This window comes from Heterodontus francisci, chromosome 7 (genome assembly GCF_036365525.1).
Source record: "Heterodontus francisci isolate sHetFra1 chromosome 7, sHetFra1.hap1, whole genome shotgun sequence".
Lineage (NCBI taxonomy): Eukaryota > Metazoa > Chordata > Chondrichthyes > Heterodontiformes > Heterodontidae > Heterodontus > Heterodontus francisci.
Window position 1 is genome coordinate 80865299 of NC_090377.1, and position 23766 is coordinate 80889064.

General features: G+C 43.4%; 1 protein-coding gene across 7 annotated transcripts in view; it reads right to left on the reverse strand.

The window, feature by feature from the left end:
* The window catches only part of znf385b (zinc finger protein 385B), a 325574-nt gene that overhangs the window by 19550 nt on the left and 282258 nt on the right, over positions 1–23766 (reverse strand). For all 7 annotated transcript variants that reach the window (XM_068035530.1, XM_068035527.1, XM_068035528.1 and 4 more), the window contains one exon: positions 11197–11362. In XM_068035530.1, coding sequence (XP_067891631.1) covers positions 11197–11362 — 166 coding nt within the window. The remainder of the gene's footprint in view (positions 1–11196; positions 11363–23766) is intronic.

A 23766-nucleotide genomic window follows, 5' to 3' on the forward strand; every position in this document is an offset into this window, starting at 1 on the left:
CCTACGTTATTTCTCTGTATGCCATTTAACCCTATCTGAACCCTGGAGTATCCTTTCTAACCTTTCGTCAATATGTACTGCTCTAGTCTAAGGTAGACAGCTCATCATCCAGTAAATATTGTCTTCACAATGCACATGGTCTATTTTCTGAAACAAATAATCACCTGTTAATATGCAACTTGTGCCTTCATACGGGCTTTCGTCTTTGGTTTTCTGAACTAATTTTTACTTCTGAGACTTTATTATACTCTGTAGTGTTGGACAGTACCTGATAACTTCTCACTAATATAAATTAAGTGATCTCATAGGGTTTCCTATCTTTCTTGCTACTTTTACGAACCTTAGCTCATCCAGTATCCCCATTTCCTTGACTTCCTTCAACACTTATCTCTCTGCATGACAGTTCTCTTCCTGACTGTACTGATCTCCAGCTCCAATCCCTTAGATTTTCTTGTATTCTGATGCTAACCTGGCCAAATCACTTACTAGAAATGATTCACTTTCTGAATCCACTTGCCCTCAAAAATTGACTCACTCTCTTTTCCTCTGTAAGTTCCTGCACCTTACATTCCAAACCCACAACTCTTCAAAGATACTGATTAACAGTTTTCACATCTCTGAAAGGATGCAGTATGTTTTAGTTAGGGAAATAAGGTTAGGCTAGGAAAAAGAATTGCCCAAGGGATTGCTGCTGATGCCCCTGATTTACATAAATGACCTGGATTCAGAAAAATAGAGTAAAGTGATCAGATTTGCAATTAACACTAAACTGATGCAAGCGATAATAGACTCTAAGGAAGCAGCTGGAAATTACAAAAATGTCAGATCAAATTCAATACAGGTACAAGGTCCAGAACATTGGTAGAAAAAATACTAACATACTTCTCAAAGAATAACTTTAAACTAGCTCGGAAAGAGATTGAAAGAAATAAGAGAGTGGTAGTTGATTGATTGGCCTAGAAATGGGAATTGTAGCATTGTGGTAATATTAGCTGAGCCCCAGACTAATGCTCCAGAGATAAGAGTTCAAATCCCACCATTGCAATGGGGGGAATTTTAATTCAATTCATTAATAAATCAGCGCTAAAAAACTAGTATCACTAATCACGATCATGAAGCTACCAGATTGTCATAAAACCCAACTGATTCATTAACATCCTTCATGAAAGGAAATCTGCCGTCCTTACTGGGCTATGTGTGATTCCAGACCCAGATGTGGTTGACTCTTAACTACCCTCTGAAATGGCTTAGAAAGCCATTCAGTTGCATCAAACCACTACAGAAAAGTTGAGTAGAGAATAAAATCGGACAGAGCATCTGGCATCGATCTCGGCACCAGAATTGACAAAAGCACACCTGCAAAATCTTCCTCAGTAACATCTGGGGACTTGTGTCAAAATTGGGACAGCTGTCCTACAGACTAGTCAAGCAACAGCCTAACAGTCATACTCTCAGAATCATACTTTACAGCCAATGTCCCAGACTCCTCCATCGCCATCCCAGAGGCGATGGCACAGTGGTATACAGTCAAGAGGAAGTTGCCCTAGAAGTCCTCAACATTGACTACAGACCCCATGAAATCTCATGGCATCAGGTTAAACATAGGAAAGGAAACCCCTGCTGATTACCATCTACCGTCGTCCCTCAGCAGATGAGTCACTACTCCTCCAATCAGAGCACTACTTGGAAGAAGTATGAGGGTAGTAAGGGCACAGAATGTACTCTGGGTGGGGAAGTTCAATGTCCATCACCAAAAGTGGCTCGGTAGCACCACTACTGACTGAGCTGGTCGAATCCTGAAGGACATACCTGTCAGACTGGGCCCGAGGCAGGTGGTGAGCGAACCAACAACAGGGGAAAACCATCCTGACTTGGAACTATATCGCTGTTCCTTCACTGTCGCTGGGTCAAAAACCTGGAACTCCCTTCCTAACTGCACTCCAGGTATACCTATACCACATGACTGCAGCAGTTCAAGAAGGTAGTTCACCACCACTTTCTCAAGGCCAATCAGGGATTGGCAATAAAATGCTGGCCTTGCCTGCAATGCTCACATCCCATGAACAAATATATATATAAAACAAATTCAATTTAAGCGAGACACACAAGCTGTATGTGCCTGTACATATGGGTGTAGGGACCATGTAAAATTTGTAGTGGGCTCTAATTATCGTGTGTTGTGGATGCATGCTGTCTATTGGCTACACGCCTTGGGGTGTGGGGGGAGGGGAGCGGGTAGGAAACAAATCTGGCATCTCTGACACCACTTAAAGGCAGCCGTGTTCTCGTAAAGGAGCACTGTGGCTGCTGACAGCAGGAAGGCTCAGAAAGGTGCAAAATGGCTGCAAGCTGTTCAGAGAGGACAACCCAATTCTCCAATGCAATGTCGAAGGCTCTGGTCCAGGCAGTGGGCAGGATGAAGAAGAGCCTCCCCAATCCCCACCTTTTTTGGAGCGGGGGGTGGGTGGTGGATGTGAGGGAGGAGACGGTGGGGCAGAAAGCTCTTCAGCAGGAGTGGGAAGAGGTGATTGAGGAGATCAGTTCACGAAATTTAGCTCCCAGGGTATGACTGAATGCCAAAAATACATTTCATGACCTCAAAAGAGTTTTAAAGGTAAGAATCCTAACTCTGACCGCTGGAATCTTTTTTAGTTTAGTTTAGAGATACAGCACTGAAACAGGCCCTTCGGCCCACCGAGTCTGTGCCGACCATCAACCACCCATTTATACTAATCCTACACATTCCTACTACATCCCCACCTGTCCCTCTATTTCCCTACCACCTACCTATACTAGGGGCAATTTTATAATGGCCAATTAACCTATCAACCTGCAAGTCTTTGGCATGTGGGAGGAAACCGGAGCACCCGGAGGAAACCCACGCAGACACAGGGAGAACTTGCAAACTCCACACAGGCAGTACCCAGAATCGAACCCGGGTCCCTGGAGCTGTGAGGCTGCGGTGCTAACCACTGCGCCACTTATTAACAAAGTCTCAACAATGCACTTAGAAAATCATAGTATGATCAGACAAATCAACATGGCTTTATGAAAGGGAAATCATGCTTGACAAATTTATTCGAATTTTTGGTGATGTAACTCGTGGGGTCAATAAAGGGGAACCAGTAGATGTAGTATACTTGGATTTCCAAAAGGCATTCGATAAGGTGGCACACGCAATGTTAATACACAAGACAAGGGCAGATGGAGTTGGGGGTAATGTGTTAGCACAGATAGAGGATTGGTTAACAGACAGGAAGCAAAGAGTAGGGATAAATGAGGCATTTTCAAGTTGGCAGGCTGTAACCAACGGCGTGCCACAAGGATCAGCACTGGGGCCGCAGCTATTTACCATCCATATTAATGACTTTGATGAAGAGACCAAGAGTAATGTATCTAAGTTTGCTGATGATACAAAGCTGGGTGGGGTGTCAGCTGTGAGGAAGACACAAAGAGGCTGCAAAGAGATATAGACAGGTTACATGGATGGGCAACAAGATGGCAGATTGGGTATAATGTGGGAAGGTGTGAGGTTATTCACTTTGGTAGTAAGAACAGAAAAGCAGTATTTTTTTTTAAGGTATGAAACTTGTAAATGTTGGTGTTCAGAGGGATTCAGGTATACTCGTACAAGGAACACAGAAAATCAGCATGCAGGTACAGCAAGCAATTAAGAAGGTAAACAGCATGTTGGCCTTCATTGCAAGGTGATTGGAATACAAGAATAAGAAAGTCTTGCGACAATTGTACAGGGCTTTGGGGAGACAACATCTGGAGTGTGCAGTTCTGGTATCCATATTTAAGGGAGGATATTGTCATGCAGGCCCTCAGCTGCCAAGAATCAAGCACATTAATTTCACCACATGAGCATTGATTTTTAAACTGTTACTGGAGTAAAGAAAGAATTTGCTTTTTAAAAAACACCAGATCCTTGACTGGAAGGATATTTGCATAGTAACAGACAGTACTTGGAAAGGACAAAGGGGCTCGCTGCTCCAATTTAATCCACAATGGACTTTTTATTACCAGACGTTGAAGGTGGAGAAGCTAGCATTCCAGGTTGACTGCTAAGATGCCCCCAATACACAGAAGAGACCTGGTCAAACCAGTCAGTCACATGACCACCTGCTGGCCAACTAGGGAAGTTTTAAATTGGAGAAACAGTGTTTGAAGACAGAAAGCTGTTTGCTCCTGGGCTGAGAACATCTCTCCTGTTTGCTCTCATCTCGTTCTCACCAACTACGGAATCCTTTGAAGACATATGAGCCCCGAGAGAGAAAAGTCTCCTACAGTGAACAAGGTTTAAGAAAAATACTGGGCCCCAAAGAAAAGCAAGATCTACCTACAAGCAAGGACTACAGCGAGCTCGAAGCACAGTAACAAAAACTCCTCTTCAGAGATTGCCTCAAACTTCTACTTTATTCTTCTTCTGCTCTTTTCTGTCTCTATTTGAATGTGCGCATCACGTATGCATGCTAGCGTGGGCATGGCATGTATCCGTAGGCATTAACCGAATTAGAGTTTAAGTTTAAATAAATGTCACTTTTCTTCTTTAAACCTCAGAAAGCCTGTTTGTGCTCATATCTTTGCCTTATAATTGGAAAGCGGTGAACAAGCATTCACCAAGGGGGAGCTCAAAACACAGTGTGTTTGAAAACAAAACCCTGTTACAATAAGACCAGGTGCAGGCTGAGAAAGACCCCTGGACACCTTTCTCACCTGTTCGTAACAGAAATTTGGGTGCTAGCATCCGGGATTTTACCCACAGACAAACAAGAGAAATTGGAAGTGGGAAGCCAAATTGTTCCCAATCAAAAAAAGAGCAAGATCATTACAGGTTTCTTGCGGTTGTGTGTGATTGAATGCTAACATGTCTGCAACTGAAGCGAGTAGCTCTCCAAGCCAGGGTGAAGTAACTTTGCATAAGCTAAAAGCACTGACTATGGAGGAGTTGAGAAAAGTGGCTGAACAGTGTGGGATCACTGTACATGGCAAGGCTAGGAAGTCTGAATTCCTAAGTCTTGTGGCCAACCATTTTTCCCTTGAATCTGAAGAAGCAGAAGCAGTGTTAGAAGTAGACCCAGACAGGGTACTGCCAGCAAAGGTACAATTGGAACAAAGGAAACTTGAATTAGAAGACAGGGAAAGAGAGAGAGAGGCAGGAGAGGGAGAAAGAAAGAGCCTTTGAAAAGGAATGTGAAGAGAATGAAAGGCAGGAGAGAGAGAGAGAGAGAGAAAGAAAGAATATTCCAGAAAGAATGTGAAGAGAGAGAGAGTTGAAGCAGCTTGAGTTAACGGGGGGTTGACAGAGTAACTCCAGTGAAAGCATGGCCGATATTGAGGAGCAGAATTCAGGGCTGGGTACAAAATTGCTAAAACTCACTTAATTAATTCCAAAATTCAATGAGGAAGATATGGAAGCATACTTAGTGTCTTTTGAGAAACTGGCAAGGCAGCTAAAATGGCCAGCTGAGACCTGGTCTCTTTTACTGCAAAGCAAGCTAACTGGAAAAGCCCTTGAGGTTTATTCCCTGTTGCCAGATGAGAGTTCATCAAATTATGAACTGACCAAAAATGCTATCCTTGGAGCATATGAATTAGTACCCGAAGCCTATCATCAAAAGTTTAGAACCCTCAAAAAGCAAGCTAATCAAACTTATCTGGAGTTTGAAAGAAGTAAGCAGCTGGCTCTTGACCAGTGGGCGAGGGCTCTTAAAATACAACTCAGCTATGGGACTCTCAGAGAAGTAATTCTGTTAGAGGGATTTAAACACTCTCTTCCACTCTCAATATAGACCCATGTAGAAAAGCCGCGGGTTCAGGGAGCCCGGCAAGCGGGTGTTCTGGTCGATGAGAACCTTTCCTAATCACCCCCACAAATCCGAAAAGGGCAAAGGGTGGGATGGTGATATCCGCTCAGGCAGTCCTGGAAGAGAAAGGAAAGTAGGAGACACAGTGGGCACTCCTCCAGCGAAAAAGGAAGGTGCTGTGAGCAAAAGTGAGACCCGGAGACCTGTGTGCTTCTATTGTAATAAGGCAGGGCATTTAAAAACTGACTGCTGGAAACTAAAGGGAAAACTGGTAGGGTTAATTAGGGCACATCCACTCAGTGAAGACAGGACCCTGATGGAAAGCACAGAACAAGCTGTGGCTTTAACTGCAGTAAGAATGCAACCCAGGAAGCTTACTATGACCAGTGCAGGAAAAGTTAATAAGATTCCTGAAGGTTATCAGGGTTTCGTGTCTGAAGGGAAAGTAACCTCATACCCTTTGAGCAGGGCAAGCAAGCCCACAGTGATTCTCAGGGGCCACTAGATCTTTTTTTACTGGGAAAAGGCCTGACCATTCCCCCAGAGAGTGCAGTAAACACCAAAATGATGGTGAATGGTATTGGAGGGCAGTGTATGCCTGTAGCTGTATGCCGGGTGCACCTGGAGTGCGACCTAGTTTCGGGACCGGTGACTGTAGGGATTGTCCCGAGTTTGCCTGCGGACGGGGTGACCTGCTCCGAGGTAATGATCTGCCGGGGTGAAGGTAGTAGCCCACCCAATAGTGAAAGAAAGACCGCAGGTGGTCAGAGAGACAGGGCAGTGGCAGGAGACGGCCCCCTGCAGTGTCCCTGAATGTGTAGTGGGTCAAGCCATGATCAAACCAGCTCCCCGAGAGGAGACTGCATTGGCACTGCAGGCAGATGACCATGAGGTCTGCCTGTCCGAGACCCCAGTTAGGAAAGTTAGGAGACCCCAGGGAATGAATTAAATGGATTTTCCCTGGCTGAGGCTCAGCGAGCCGACGCAGTATTGCGAGAGTTAGTACAGGTTTAAAGTGAAGCAGGGGGAGTCCTTGATTGCTACGATTTAAAGAATGAGGCACTGATGAGGAAATGGATTTCTCCTCACAGACCTGAGGGCAAGGAGTGGATAGTAGTTCACTAGTTAGTGGTGCCACAGAGGTACCGGGGAGAAATATTAAGGGCCCATGAGACTACAGTGGCTGTACATGCTAGTCTACAAAAGACCAAAGCCCGCATAAGACAGCAGTTTGACAGGCCCAAACTCCACATAAATGTGGTGGAGTACTGCAGGAGTTGCCACATGTGCCAGGTTGAGGGGAAACCCGAACCTACAGTGAAACCTGCATCCCTAAGTCCTGTACCGGTGTTAGGAGGAACCTCCAGCAAAGGGCTGGTGAACTGCAAGGGAAACCCACTGAGAATAAAAGGGGACAGGCAGGCAGAAGGCTGGCAAAAGAGAAGGGGAAAAAGTGACCAAGAGGGCAGATTAAAGGAAGCCCGGGAGGAATCCTGGATGAAGACCCCTACTGTCTGGTCAGCCAACTCTGAAAAATTTGAAATGTTAGACCCCACATCCTCCAATGTAAATGCAGACTCTAGAAGCACCCCACCAGAGTTGCTAACTGTATTTATAGGAACCTGCAGAGACAAAGAGAGACCTCTAGGGGGCATAGAAACTGTGAAGGTGATGATTCACCTAGCCGAAGTGCCACAGGAGAGTGCAGTCAAGTCTGTAGGTAGGAGTGTTCCAGAAACCAAAGGAGAGATTAACAGAATACTCCCTCACAGTCAGAGAAAAAGGGAACCACCTGAAGCATGACTCAGCAAAGCACTGAAAGAGAGTTCAGGATAGACCCACCCACTAACTCTCCTGGAAAAATACATTACCTCAATAGGAACAAACCCTTCATGGCAATGGTCAAAATGAAGAAAAGCTTACCCAAAGAGCCACATGGTTACTGGGATGCTAAAAAGAGGAAATTAAAGCAGCCCTGGCACCCAGAAAAGACAATTTTAGACAGCATTAAGAGTTATGAATGGAAATGAATGAGAGAACTGCATGTTTTTTCTTTTTGCAACTTATATTTCTCTCAATCCTTTTAATGAAATGCGCTGTTGTTTTTCAAATAGCATTTCATTCCCCTGGGTGTGGAGGTGTCATGCAGGCCCACACCTGCCAAGAATCAGGCACATTAATTTCGCTACATGAACATTGATTTTTAAATTGTTACTGGAGTAAAGAAAGAACTTGCTTTAAAAAAAACACCAGACCCTTGACTGGAAGAACATTTGAATAGTAACAGACAGTACTTGGAAAGAACAAAGGGGCCACTCCCTGCTCCAATTTAATGCACAATGGACTTCAGATTGAAGGTGGAAAAGCTAGCATTCCAGGTTGACTGCTAAGATGCTCCCAATACACAGAAGAGACCTGGTCAAACCAGTCAGTCATGTGACTACCTGCTGGCCAACTAGGGGAGTTTTAAATTGGAGAAACAGTGTTTGAAGACAGAAAGCTGTTTGCTCCTGGACTGGAAATGACCTCTCTCCTGTTTGCTCCTGGACTGGAAATGACCTCTCTCCTGGACTGGAAATGACCTCTCTCCTGTTTGCTCTCATCTCGTTCTCACCAGCTTCGGATTCAATTAAAAACATATGAACCCCGAAAGAGAAAAGTCTCCTACAGTGAACAAGGTTTAAGAAGAATACTGGGCCCCAATGAAAAGCAAGATCTATTTACAAGCAAGGACTACAGCAACCTCGAAGCACAGTAACAAAAACCCCTCTTCAGAGATTGCCTCAAACCTCTACTTTATTTTTCTTCTGCTCTTTTCTGTCTTTATTTGCACGAGTATCGCGGTGTGCATGCCAATGTGCGCACGGCGTGTATCCGTAGGCATTAACCAAATTTGAGTTTAAGTTTTACTAAATTTCACTTTTCTTCTTTAAACCTAAGAAAGCATCTTTGTGCTCATTTCTTTGCCTTATAATTGGAAAGCGGTGAACAAGGATTCACCAAGGGGGAGCTCAAAACACAGTGTTTAAAAAATAAAATCCTGTTAGAGTAAGACCAGGTGAAGGCTAAAAGGGATCCCTAGACACCTTTCTCACCTGGTTGTAATAATATTCTTGCATTGGACATAGAGCAAAGATTTATTAGATTGGTTACTGAGATGAGAGGTTTGTCCTATGACAGGCTGAGTAATTTGGGCCTATACTCTCTGGAGTTTAGAAGAATGAGAGGTGATCTCATTGAAACATACAAGATTCTGAAGGGGCTTGACAGGGTAGACACTGAGAGGTTGTTTCCCGTAGCTGGGACATCTAGAACACGGGGGCACAATCTCAGGATAAGGGATCAATCATTTAGTACTGAGATGAGGAAAATCCCCTTCACTCAAATGGCTGTGAATGTTCGGAATTCTCTACCCCAGAGGGTTGTGGATGCTCCATTGTTGAGTATTTTTAAGGCTGGGATAGACTGATTCTTGGTCTCTCAGGGAATCAAGGCATATGGGGAGTGGGCAGGAAAATAGAGTCGAGGCAGAAATTCAGGCATGATCATATTGAATGAAGCAGGTTCGATGGGCCATATGATTTACTCCAGCTCCTATTACTTGTCCTATGTTCAATTAGACTCTCCTCACACCTGCAGCCATTATATGAATAACATTTCTCCACCCACTTCTCTTCACTCTCCAACAATCACTGCATCACACTTCACTCCACCTCCCTCTCCTCCTACTCACACATTCTGTATATCCTACTTGCACCACTATGGCATCCCTCACTTCTCCACAGTTCACATCGTGTACCCAACATCAACGCTATTCAATCATCTTAAGCACAATCTCAAAACAGCTCACAAGACCATCACTAACATACTTTTTTCTTTCTTACAGGAGGAGAGCAAAAAAAAATGATTAATTCAAAAGGCAATTAGACAGTGTGATGGAAGGAGGGAAGAAAAGTAGGTTTCTACAGAAGGATAAGGTAATTGGGTCAAATGACCTCTCTCATCTGTGTATAATTTTGTGATAATAACATCTGTGGGCATCTGGGGCTTAGCATCACCATTATCCTCCATAGAATGTAGAAAGAATCACTAAAGAACTGCCTTATTTCCTATTTAGGATAATAATTTGTTCAAGAAAATTGGTATTCTGTGAAGTGCAAAATAATAAACTATCAGCAAAAACAAAATAAGGAAGACAATCAAATTAAAACTGCACTTCATTCACTGGGTTAATAATATTCTCATCTTGCATCTTTGTAATTAAAGATATCAGAAAGTACAATCACAATGGAATTTTCAAACATTGTAATTATTAATTCCTTGTAGAATCTCTTTGCTGAATAATAAGTTAGAGTTGCTGCTAGAAATATTCAGTTATCCACCAGCTATTCTGAGAATCTAAGCTAGAAACCTCATCAGGCAGAAGTAAGTGTAACAGAATACTGTGCTCGAGAATTCTTGTAAAACACTATCAGCGGAAGGGGGTTTAAAGAATAACATTAAAAAGCTGACTGTATAGTTTTAACTTTTTAAACATGCCATTGTTAATTAAAATTTGCAAGTTATTTTCCTAGTTGCAGATTGTAAGAATGCAACTGTTGATAAATTGAATTGAAAAAGTAAAAAACAAAGTTCTGAAAGTATAAATTGTTACATTAACTTCAGAATTTATTTTTTAATTTGCTTGTTTTTTCAATATAACAATTAAGCACATTTGATACATCATTCAGGAATTTTTTTTAGCAGATCCATGCAAATAATATATCACAACTGTGCCACATTAAACTGATTGAAACTAGACATATTTACTCATATTAAATACGATTTTTCAATGAACTACGTTAGATCAGCTGGCCCTCATTCAAAGTTTGTGCTACCACAATGTCTTGTAAAATTACCCTTAGTTTGTTTAAGGAACCACTCCAATACCACAGAGGGCAATGAACATTCCTGACATATTTTGCAACACTCCAGACTTTGGATAGGCTTCATCTCTGATTCTCTAATAGATTGCTTTGTCCAGCATGAGTGACTGGAAAAAGAAGCAAAAAGTGGAGCTACCTTGATATATTGTGCAAAGAACCACAATGTCTTTGAAATGTAGCCTGAGGTATAATTTGCCATTTCAATAGAACAAAAATAGTTTATTGAATAAAGCCAAACCAGTTGACTCAATGGAACAAATTACAGTTGCAATTAATTACGGTCGTATTTAAAATGCCATTTGTTCCATCATTATTAAATAATTAGTCAGCCATTCATTGTGATCAAGCAAACAGCATTAATAAAACATGTAGCAATAAAAGCAGAAATAAGCAGTATCATGCAAACATACGACACAAATAAAGAAATAACATGAATGAGAAGAACAAAAGTTTCTTTTAACCTGTTTTTTCAGAGCTGTTGGGAGTGATTGCAGTGGTTGTGGTGGAGGAGGTGATGGCCTTTGTGCTGTCCTTGGTAGGAGCAGTTTTCTGCTTATTTTTCGTGGCCTCCAGTGCTTTGAGCTTCTTGGCATGTTTACTGCCTTTGTAGTGCGCCTCGGCTTGGCTCTACAAAGGAGAACAAATGAACCGTGCAATCAGGCTCATTTCTCATACTTTCACTAACTTTATGGGCGATAATACAGAAAAACTTTCAATAATAGGCACCAGCCACAAACAGCCTATGCCAGAAAATCACTAGCGATATTTTAAGCAATTAAAATGCTAAGTAGGTGCCTCTATTGAAAGATATGTATTAACTCATCTAGTTAATAACATCATTCTCCTCAAACAAAAGAAACTTACAGGAAGCATGCCACTAATGCAACGATACAGAGTGACTGTGTCGACCACAGTGCTACTGGTAAAAATATACTTTGTATGAGAAAAATTTGGCTGGTACATACAAAGATGTATCTAAAACACATGGTTGTTTCATTCCAATTAGCCATCTTGGATACAGCTCACTGTGTTGGCAATAGTGAAGCAAGCCATGAAAACAGTAGACACAGATTGCACAAACAAGGGAACACAAAACAAAGTCTTTTTGGTTGTGAATAGATATCTTCTCTGAGAAAAGAGGTCTGCAGCATTAGGATCACAATTGATTAGTTTTAAATTACTAAATTACTTCTTGGTGAAAAAGAAATTAACTACACATATGCAGCAGCATTGTCAGTTGTAATATCCAATGTGTAAAGCGTTGATCAGTGTATTGCTTTAATTTATACAAAAATCCAGTTGTTGGACAATTAGGTATAAAACGACAAGAAAACGCTAATCTGTTGTCCATGTTAATACTGCAGTTGGCATTCATCAGCCCAGATTATACATAATTGTAGCACACATGCTATATTGATAAATAAAATATAGGAGACTTCATCGCATCCAAGAGAAAGGCTTACTTAGTCATTTATCTACTAGTAAGTCTTTCTGCTGATATTTGCAACAAACTCTTAGCCTGCAATATCAGTGTAAACCTACTACTGTTAATGACTCACTTCAATCAATCCCCATCTACATATATGAGACCTGTTGAAACACAAATAATTTAAAGAAAGAACTTTAAAATTGTAGAACGTTGGCTATAAATCATTTAGTTCACAATGAAAAAGGGATCTGCATATAGTATTAAATAGTAATTTTTTTCCTTTTCTGAAAGAAAAGGTGAAACTTTAGTTATTCACTATCTCCATCGCCCCAGTAACCCACACATTCTTAATTCATTTTCACAGAATCACTAAATAGTTACAACACAGTAGGAGGCCATTTGGCCCATCGTGTCCGCACCAGCTCTCCGAATGAGCAATTCACCTAATGCCATTCCCCCGCCTTCTCCCCATAACCCGGCATATTCTTCCTTTTCAGATAACAGTCTAATTCCCTTTTGAAAGCCTTGATTGAACCTGCCTCCACCACACTCTCAGGCAGTGCATTCCAGATCTTAACCACTCACTGTGTAAAATGCTTTTCCTCATGCCACTTTTGCTTTTTTTGCCAATTACTTAAAATCTGTGCCCCCTCGTTCTCAATCCTTTCACGAGTAGGAACAGTTTTTCCCTATCCACTCTGTTCAGACCCCTCATAATTTTGAATACCTCTATCAAATCTCCTCTCAGCCTTCCCTTCTCTAAGGAACAGTCGCAACTTCTCCAATCCATCTTCACAACTGAAGTTCCTCATCCCTGAAACCATTCTCGTGAATCTTTTCTGCACTCTGTCCAATTCCTTCACACTTTCCTAAAACGCGGCGCCCTGAACTGGACACAATACTCCAGCTGAGGCCAAACTAGTATCTTATACATGTTCAATATAACCTCCTTGCTGTTATACTTTATTCCCCTATTAATAAAGCCTAGTATACTGTATGCTTTATTAACCACTCTCTCAACCTGTCCTGCTACCTTCAATTATTTATGTACATATACACCCAGGTCCCTCTGCTCCTGCACCCCCTTTAGAATTGTACCCTTTATTTTATATTGCCTCTCCATGTTCTTCCGACCAAAATGAATCACTTCACATTTCTCTGCATTGAACTTCATCTGCCACTTGTCCACCCATGCCACCGACTTGTCTATGTCCCTTTGAGGTTCTACACTATCCTCCTCATAGTTCACAATTGTTCCCAGTTTCATATCATCCACAAATTTGAAATTGTGCCCTGCACACAAAGGTCTAGGTCATTCATATATTGTTAAGGAAGGGCAATGGTCTCATCACTGACTCCTGGGGAACTTCACTACAAACTTTCCTCCAGCCCGAAAAACATCCATTAACCACTACTCTTTGTTTCCTGTCACTCAGCCAATTGTTCAGACGCTGTTTTTCTTGTCCATCTTTGATTCCAATTTATTCAGCCCAGCTCCACTCTTACCCCATTGAAGTTGGCTTTCTCCCAGTTAATTATTCTTACTCTAAATTGTTTTGTTCTGTTCCATAACCAACCTAAACCTTATGATACTATGATCATTGTCCCCTATATGTTCTCCTACTGATATTGGATCCACTTGGCCCACCTCATTCCCAAGAATATCTGCGCCTGCGTCTCATCAATCTTATTTACCACACTTCATGCATTCACATACATGCACATTAACCCTGATTTAGATTTTGTTACTTTCCCCCTTACTCTGACCCCACCTAATAACTTACCTAATAACCCTTCTCTAGTGCTATCTATCTCTCCGAGTATTCGGTGCACATTGTTATTCCTCTCTGATATTTCCTCCTGGTTCCCACATTCCTGCCAAGTTAGTTTAAACCCTCTGCTTTTCTGTTTCTCTGTAGATTCTCTGCATTACACATTATTCTCCACCTGAACTGGACATACATCCCTCTGTCAGGTTTTCGTCATGATACTCATAGTTGTGCAACATATGGCTCATGGGCCACATTCCAGCCCTCCAAAGGTTTCCATCTGGTCTGCAGATGTAGACTGCTGGAATGTCAGGCACCTCGGCGGGCAACCTTAGGTTTGTTAGGACCTTGCTTCCACACAATATGTCTGTGCACAGCTGAGAGGCGGGGTTCACAGCCTGCCTGTACAATGCACGTTTATGGGGGGTGGAGAGCGAGGCGTGGGCAGCGGAGAGCGAGGCACGGGCAGCAGAGAGCGAGGCACGGGCAGCGGAGAGCGAGGCACGGGCAGCGGAGAGCGAGGCACGGGCAGCGGAGAGCGAGGCACGGGCAGCGGAGAGCGAGGCACGGGCAGCGGAGAGCGAGGCACGGGCAGCGGAGAGCGAGGCACGGGCAGCGGAGAGCGAGGCACGGGCAGCAGAGAGCAAGGAGTGGACAGTGGAGAGTGAGGAGTGGGCAGTGGAGAGTGAGGAGTGGGCAGCGGAGAGCGAGGAGCTAGGAGTGGGCAGCGGAGAGCGAGGCACGGGCAGCGGAGAGCGAGGCCCAGGGAGCGGAGAGCAAGGAGTGGACAGTGGAGAGTGAGGAGTGGGCAGCGGAGAGTGAGGAGTGGGCAGCGGAGAGCGAGGAGCTAGGAGCGGGCAGTGGAGAGTGAGGAGCGGGCAGTGGAGAGTGAGGAGTGGGCAGCGGAGAGCGAGGAGCTAGGAGCGGGCAGTGGAGAGTGAGGAGCGGGCAGTGGGGAGTGGAGAGGAGCAGGCAGTGGAGAGCATGGAGTGGGCAGTGGAGAGCGAGGAGCAGAGAGCGAGGAGTGGGCAGCAATGAGCGGAGAGCGAGGAGCAGGCAACGATGAGTGGAGAGCAGAGGGTGAGGAGCGGATGTGGAGAGCAGGCAGTGGGGAGTGGGGAGGTGGGGGGAGACAGAGCGGTGGAAGAGAGACACACCGTGGGGAGAAGAGAGACAGAGAGGGAGAAAGAGAGAGACAAAGAGGGGTGAAGAGAGAGATAGAGAGAGGGGGGAGAGAGAGAGATAGAGGGGGAGAGAGGGGAGAAAGTGATCAAGATCACTCCTGACAGATGGACATCTATCTGGAATACTCCACATCACTACATTAAGTGCGTGGGCAGAGACTGAGTACTTATGCAAGTAAAAACAATGCCAAGTATGTCACTAAATCAGTGTTCAACATTGTGATGAGAAAGTAAGTCAATAAATTAGTCTTTTCATTTAAAGCTTCTTCACAAAAATGTACATTTTTTGTTGTTTTGATAGTAAGATAGATTTTCAATGCCTTTATCTTTCTGAAATGTTCTCACCGACCCACTATGTAGGACAAAAATTGTAATGCGGCCCCCGACGCGAAAAGTTTGAACACCCCTGCTCTAACTGAAGTGCACAAAAGCAGTATAGGTTGACTTGCGCTTCCTTGCCACGCGAAGTACATTGTCTCCACTTGATTCTGCCCACAGATAACTCAATGGTGATCAGTAGCTATAACATACAGAATCACAAGTTCACATGAAGGTGGTTCTGCAGTCTTTTTCATTTCATCCAAGGTACCAATCCTGCTACTTCCAAATTATAGCAGCTTTCTATTTCTTAAATGGTCCCAGGTATTGCATTATTGACACTGAGCAGAAGAAAAAAAAATTACATTGAAATTGAATTTTACATGATGTTTAAAGGGAGCTTCCACCACTCTGTTTAGCTCCAAATACCACAGTTTAAAGGAGCTTTTGGGGAAATAGCTAGACCCCAACAAAGCAATTCCTGCTTTTTTTTTGGAAAATAATTATTTATTGGGAATTATTCTTCAAGATAGGCATTTTTTGGTTTTATTTCAGATTTCCAGCATCTGCCATATTTTGCTTTTATTTTAGTGTTTGATTCACTGCCACTTCTGTTTCAGGAATGCCTGCCTCGAGGAAGTTCTGCTCTTCTCTCCGACGGGAAAACCTATTACATTTTTAACATTTGCCAGTTCTGATGAAAGGTCACTGACCTGAAATGTTAACTTTGCTTCTCTCTCCACAGATGCTGCCAGATCTGCTGAGTATTTCCAGCACTTTCTGGTTTTATTTCAGATTTCCAGCATCTGCAGTGTTTTGCTTTTATTCCACTTAAAGCTCGCCTGCATTACTTAAAGCCAGACTGTACCTGTTAAAAACGAAGTACATGCTGGCTGCATCAGGGGCTGAAACTGGTTGCAGAGCAGTGGAAGACCTGGAGGGCTCAACAGAAATGTCACAACAGGCTGGAGAGCAACCCCAAGGTTTTTGGGATGCCATGCTAAAAGTATGACAGGAGGAGAGAGGTTTTCTTCCCCCAGGAAGCCAGGAGGCCCTCCAGACAAGTGTAGAGAAGGCAGTGGGGAGCAGGCGGCCATGGTGGACAAAGCCACCAGTCTAGCCCTAAGAATCTGGATGCAGTGCCACAAGAGTTTAAAGACCTCACACAGGTTGCCAAGGTCAGTGAATGCATCCTTCCATACCATATCCTAACAACTACACCACTAGCTTCATTCACTGAATACCCTTCACTCACCTACCAACTGTCAATATCAACCATGACGCAAATCTCACATTCACATGCTTCACCTCACCCTCACACACTTTGCACTGCCACAGCTTGCACACACTGCAGCTATTCAACTGCTGCAGGCACATCACCCAAACACATGTCACCACACTCACTGACACACTTCCCTCTCCTTTGTAGGACAAGATAGCTAAAATAGATGAAAGCAGCAGCTAACCGGTGAGGGTGGGGGCAGGCATGGCTGCATGTGTTGATCCCCTTGGAGGAAATGGTGCTGAAACCATTGAGGATGATGGTATGTCCTGCATAATGCACCTTCTTGAAGCCCACCTCATCCTTCTTCCACAATCTATTATGATGCACAAGCTGCAGATGGTATAACGATACGGTATAACCGTATCACCCCTCTGTTCCCTCATCCCAGCCCTTCCCTTGTGCATTTATGCCTTCTGATACCCAGAAACTTCCGCGTGGCCAGAGAGTGGTGCAAGAGGCTGAAGGCCTAGAGAGAGCGCAGACTGAGGAGCAAAAAGCATCATCACTCAATCAGACAGTCACAGCCACCAGCTCAGATACTGGCACTTAGTGAATCTTTGAGGCAGGATATACATGTGATGAGTCATGGGGCACAAGTGGGCTGCAGCCAGGACATGGGTGGGGGGGGGAAGGATCATGTGGGTGCCAGCTCTTCAGGGGTTGAGTTCACACGAGTTCTGCTGCAAAGGACTCAGATGAGAACTTCAATGAGGCGGCGACTTGAAAAAGGCTGATGGACACATGCGCACGAAGTGCTTGGTAAATTGGCACGCCTGCCAGAGATTACCTATTGTCATTGTCAAAGAGCATGAAGCAGAGCTTAGGGCCCATCCTTTGAAGTGTGGAAGTGGCAGCCAATTGCATAAGAACACTTGCAGACCCAACTGTGATGCAGCATCTGATTGCTCTTTTCTCAGCTTCAATTGCAGCACAAGCAGAAGCCACACTCCCAGACTGCTGGCAGCATGGCTGCGGATACCAGTGCTCAAAGAGGCGTGAAAGTCTTGCAGCAGTCCAGCAAACTCTCCTCCAATATACTGCTCGGATTGCTAAGGCACTGCCACAAGGTAGTGGCACTGGCACTGTTTAGCTGCTGTCTCGCAGGACGATAGCATTTGTGCTCCCATCACTGCTGCTCTGGATGATTATCTGAAGAGAAAAAATTTGCAAGGCCACGGGGAAAAGGTGGGGAAGTGGAACGAGGTGAGTTGCTGTTGCAGAGAGTTGGCACAGACATAATGGACCAAATGGCCTCCTTCTGTGCTGTAATCATTCTATAATTCTAGTGGTCTTGGCGTTCTGACACATTCAGTACACTCCCTGAAGACTTTACCAACTTATATGAACTCCTCCAAACACCAAGTGCTTCCACAAATTCAGCAAGAGCCAGTAGAAAATAATAATCAACTAGCCTGCAAGTTGGATGATGGTGCCTTTAAATAGCACAGGATCTGGGAGCGGGTGGGGGGTCCCTCATGCTGCTGAATGTATGTTGAGCGGTGCGTGTTTCAGAAAGGGTGTTAACTGGAATGGCGAGCTGCAAAATGGCAGGTGGGCCGTCAAATAGCATTAGATCCTGACTGACACCACCATCTGCTTGCTCTGCATTCTTCCAACGCATGCACGTAACACCTGCCTTAACACCCTCAACAACATGTCGTTCAGCGCAGGCCAGGCCAGAAGTGGTCTGGAGCACATGGATGCCATTTCCTCCTAAACTAGCACTTGTAGTGCCAAAACTACTGGTGCTACAGAGCCCAATTTTGCAGTTTTAGACTTTCACAAAGGATTTTATAAAATGGCACATAAGAAACATGTAAATATTAAAGCCTATGGCTTTAGAGATAATCTGGCAGAATGGATAAGGGATGGTTGAAAGTGATATCACAGACATTAGGACTGATGTCTCCCAGATTGGCAAAGTATTGGTAGTGGCATACCCGAGATATTTGTGTCAGGATCTCTGTTGCAAGCTATAAGGAAAAACATTGGAGAACACATGGGGAACAGGTTAAGGGAGTGGGCAGATATCTGGCAAATGCAGATAAATATGAAATAGAAGAGAAATAGAAGCAAAATACTGCAGATGCTGGAAATCTGAAATAAAAACAAAAAATGCTGGACATACTCAGCAGGTCTGGCAGCATCTGTGGAAAGAGAAACAGAGTTAATGTTTCAGGTCAGTGGCCCTTCATCAGAACTGGCAAATGTTAGAAATGTAATAGGTTTTAAGCAAATAAAACGGGGGTGGGGCAAGAGATAACAAAAGGCAAGGTGATGATAGGACAGAGGGTCACAGAGAATAACTGACCAGAAGGTCATGGAGCAAAGGCAAACGGTACATTAATGGTGTGCTGAAAGACAAAGCGTTAGTGCAGAGAGGGTATTAATTGACAGAAAAATGAACAGCCCTGGCCCAAAGCACAAAAATGAAAAAAACAGTGGGTAGGCACATGGTTAAAAAAAAATGATGAAACAAACTAAAATAAAATAAACAAATTATAAAATAACAAAAAAGAAAAAATAACTGAAAATAAAAAGGGGGGGCCAGTCATGTTCTGAAATTATTGAACTCAATGTTCAGTCCGACAGGCTGTAGCATGCCTAATTGGTAAATGAGATGCTGTTCCTCGAGCTTGCAGTGATGTTCACTGGAACACTGCAGCAAGCCCAGGACAGATATGTGGGCATGAGAGCAGGGAGGTGTGTTGAAATGGCAAGCAACCAAAAGCTCAGAGACATGCTTCCAGACTGAGCGGAGGTATTCCACAAAGCTGTCACCAAATCTGCGTTTGGTCTCCCCAATGTAGAGGAGACCACATTATGAGCAGCGAATACAGTATACTAAATTGAAAGAAGTACAAATAAATCGCTGCTTCACCTGAAAGGAGTGTTTGGGGCCTTGGATGGTGAGGAGAGAGGAGGTAAAAGGGCAGGTATTACACCTCCTGTGATTGCAGGGGAAGGTGCAGTGGGAAGGGGACAAAGTGTTGGGCATAATGGTGGAGTGGACCAGGATGTCGCGGAGGGAACAATCCCTTCGGAATGCTGACAGGGGAGGGAAAGATGCGTTTAGTAGTGGCATCACGTTGGACAGGGCAGAAATGGCAGAGAATGATCCTTTGGATGTGGAGGCTGGTGGGGTGGAAAGTGAGGACAAGGGGAACCCTGTCACGGTTCTGGGAGGGAGAACCTATTACATTTCTAACATTCGCCAGTTTTGATGAAGGGGCACTGACCTGAAACATTAACTCTGCTTCTCTCTCCACAGATGCTGCCAGACCAGCTGAGTATTTCAAGAATTTCTTGTAAATATGAAATAGCACATTTTCGGAAAGAATTAAGAGAGTTGGAAATATCCTAATTGTCAGAATTCTCAAATAAGTGGAAGAATATACGCTTGTAATTACTCTATGAATCAATAATCTAAGAATGCTGGAGGGGGAGGAAGCAGCAGTCACAACTGCATTGATGGTTTCAATCTTAAAGACAAAGAAATTCATGGGCTTTTGGCATTTGGTATTGGAAGTAAGGATGGAGGGAGCTGGGGGAAGAGGGTTTGAGGAGGGAGTTTGTCATGGAGATGATGATTAGGCTGTTCCTGGTTTCTGGGATGATTTTTGGATGAGTAGGTATGTTGGGAGTTGGAGAGCCAGTAGGTTACTGATGATGACTGGGAAGGTCAAGTGGGACTTATTGTGGGGCAGAATACATGCAGCAGAGTTTTGGAAAAGTTAGAGTTTATAGAAAGCAGAGGATGGAAGCCTTCGAGCAAAATGTTAGAATAGTCAAGTCTGGAAATTACAAAGACGGCGGGTGGCAATATTATAGTGGTCAAAGCAAGCAGTTTTGGTGGATAGAATGTGAGGTTTAAGCTCAGCTCAAGGTGGAACAAGATTCTATAGCTGTAAGCAGTCTGGGTTCTGTCTGACAGATTGGCTGGAGAGGAGGACTGGGTTAGTGGTATGGAACTGCAGTTTGTGCCATGATCTAAAGACTACAATTTCAGTCTTCCTGAGGTTGGGCTGAAGTTATAACTTGCACCAGTCGAGGAAACTCAGCGTTATTGTAATTTACTCAATGCTTTCTTTACCCTTTAAATTGCAATTTCTTTAAGCAGTACTTATGATGTAATACCATTCATGTTTTTTCAAATTGTACTTACATATGTTATTTGAATAAAAAATGAAATTTATCATATTAATCAAATTTCCCATTCAGATTGCATTCAGTGATATTACCAAGATATATCAGATATAACTCAGCTTCCTTTTTTCCCAAGCAACATGCTTCAGCATGACATTTCAAATCCCATACTCTAATCAAGATTGCAGAATTAAAGACAGTTTGTGTGGAATTGGACTTTTGTCTGCAGGAAATATGGCTGTCGCTATCAAATATGATTTCACTGAAAATTATTAGAAAGCCCGTGGAAGCTCTAAGCATCTGCCCCTAAATTAAATCCACTCCAGAAATTGTTCGATGAATGTCCTGGAACAATTAAAGGAAGTTAAAAAATGTTATTAATATGCCAGTTATTGAATTACGTTTCTATAAAACATCTCTACAGTTTCCAGCTTACGGTCTAACTAGCAGGCTGATAATGTTATGCTAGTGTAGTGGTGTCAGAAGCAGTGGTCTTTCGGTGCTCTATGCACCTGCACTGCCTTTAAACAGACCTCATGTTCTAAGGTAAGGCTAGTTTTTTCACATCATATTGTAGTGCTCCTAATGCATTGATGTGTTGGGTATGCTTTGGGAAGGGCTATTTGGTGCTAGCAGCTCTTACAGGGCTAAAAACAAGAAATGCTGGAACCACTCAGCAGGTCTGGCAGCATCTGTGGAAAGAGAAACAGAGTTAACGTTTCGGGTCAGTGACCCTTCTTCCGAAGAAATGCTGCCAGACCTGCTGAGTGGTTCCAGCATTTTTTGTTTTTATTTCAGATTTCCAGCATCCACAGTATTTTGCCCTTACAGGGCTGCTGGTTTCCTTTAAAACTCTGCCTAATTTTTCCTTTTGCCTCGCTCTCTCTCTCTTAGATGGAAAGGTATAGGGCAGCATTGTGGAAAAAGCTACCAACACCTGCAGATTACATATTCTGCTTAGGTAGTGGGAAAATATAACCTTCAATGGCTCCTTTCCCTTACTGTCCTCTTACCCATCAATTATGCTTTCCCATTCCCTTGCTTGCATGTCCACTAGATCTTTGCCTCCCTACCATCCTCTCACTCTTATTAACTTTACTCACACCCATCACTATCCTTACATTTTCCACTTTGAGAGCAGGACAGAGGCTGATTGCTTTGCAATGAATGGTTCATTTCTTGATTCCTGAAAGCTTCTTCACCATCTCCAAGGCTTGCCATGACTATTCTGGATAAGTATAGCTGCAACAACACAAAAGAAGCTCAACAACTTCCAGGGAAGAGCAGTCAGGGGCCACTGGACTCAATATACACCTCTCCACCACAGTGGCTACAAGATGCATCATTAATAGGCTAGGATACACTGCTACAACTCACCAATGTTACTCGGACAACATTCCCTCCTGTGTGACCTCTATCACCAAGGAGGACAAAATCAGCAATGTCAATGGGACATGATCACCTCTAAGTGCCCCTCCAATTCACAAACTATCCTGATTGGATGCATATATCCATTCGCTCTTTGCCACTGGGTCAGAATCATGGATTTTTCTATCTAACATTATGGAAGCATCGCCACTGTTATGCCAATGTGCTTTGTTGACTGATAATTTTCTTTAATCCACTGGCTGGAGATCTCAATTCACAGTTTGTTTTAAAAGACATTTTTTTAAAAAGACAAGCCGCCAGCAAAGTCATCCTTTCACCTTAAGATGATAACATAATTTGCAACACTGTATCCGACACTACAATGACCATGAGATGAAATGTCTGCTAATTTCCCAGCAAGAACCAAGACCCAGGAAATTTAAAGGAACCATAGCTAACTGCTATGTTTGAATGGCTGAATGACTGTCATGTGACAGGCTCCTCCTCATCTGTGGTTTTAAGCTGGTGTTTTTCTGTGCAGCAGAGGAGAAGCAACTGGACTCTGACATGAGCAGACCCGAAGTGGGCATCCCTCTATCTCTCCAGTCCAGCTTGAAAGCTTTCAAATCCTGCCTGCTGACTGATCACCTTTGTATGCTCTGCTACAACCAGAAACCCTGTTGGAGGAAATTATCCGCATCATTCTCTCCAAGAAACCCACTGAACCAGTTATCTACCTCTTCAAACTAAAAGCCTCAGGACCACTGCATTCAGCTAGATGCCAGCCGAATCACCAAACTTCACAGACTGTGTACCTTTTTATGGACTCTAACTCAACCAATCTACCTTTCCCCACTCTGTAACCTATTTATGTGTATAAACCTCCAATGTGTGTGTGAGAGTGAAAGTTGGTGCATTGTTTATTATTTTCATTAGTTCAGTTTAGGTACAATAAAGTTAACCTCTTCCTTTGTTACCTTAAGAAAACCTGTTCGATTGGTTCTTGATATAATCATAGCAATTAAGTAATCAAACAACTACTGAATTGGCCAGTACATCCAATTTAAGAAAGAATTAAATCTTTGTGGTCGAACAAGGAGAGAGAAAAGAGGGAAGCCCTTTGACCCATGCTCACTTGACCGTAACACCACAAAGACTGGCAATTCAAGGAAGAGCTTCATCACAACCTTCCTATAGCAACTAGGGATGGGCAGTAAATGTGCCCATATCCTAAGAACAAATTTTAAAAGAACATACTTGTTTATTTCCAGTATCTTCCCCTTCCTTACAGTCACTCACATCACCCTAACCATCCATTCCAACTCTCTCCCCCAAGACTGGGTGCCTGCAGAACCCGCAACCTGTTTCCTGTGCCCTTTCCTACCATCTCCTCTTAATTAGTTCTCTCCAATGGGCTTGGTTTGCTTTCGCAATTCAACTTATTCGTTTTTTTTAATAACTCAAATCAAGATTAGGAAAAACATTGTTTAAAAGCCTTAGACTACAGGACGATATAATTTCCCAGCAAGAAC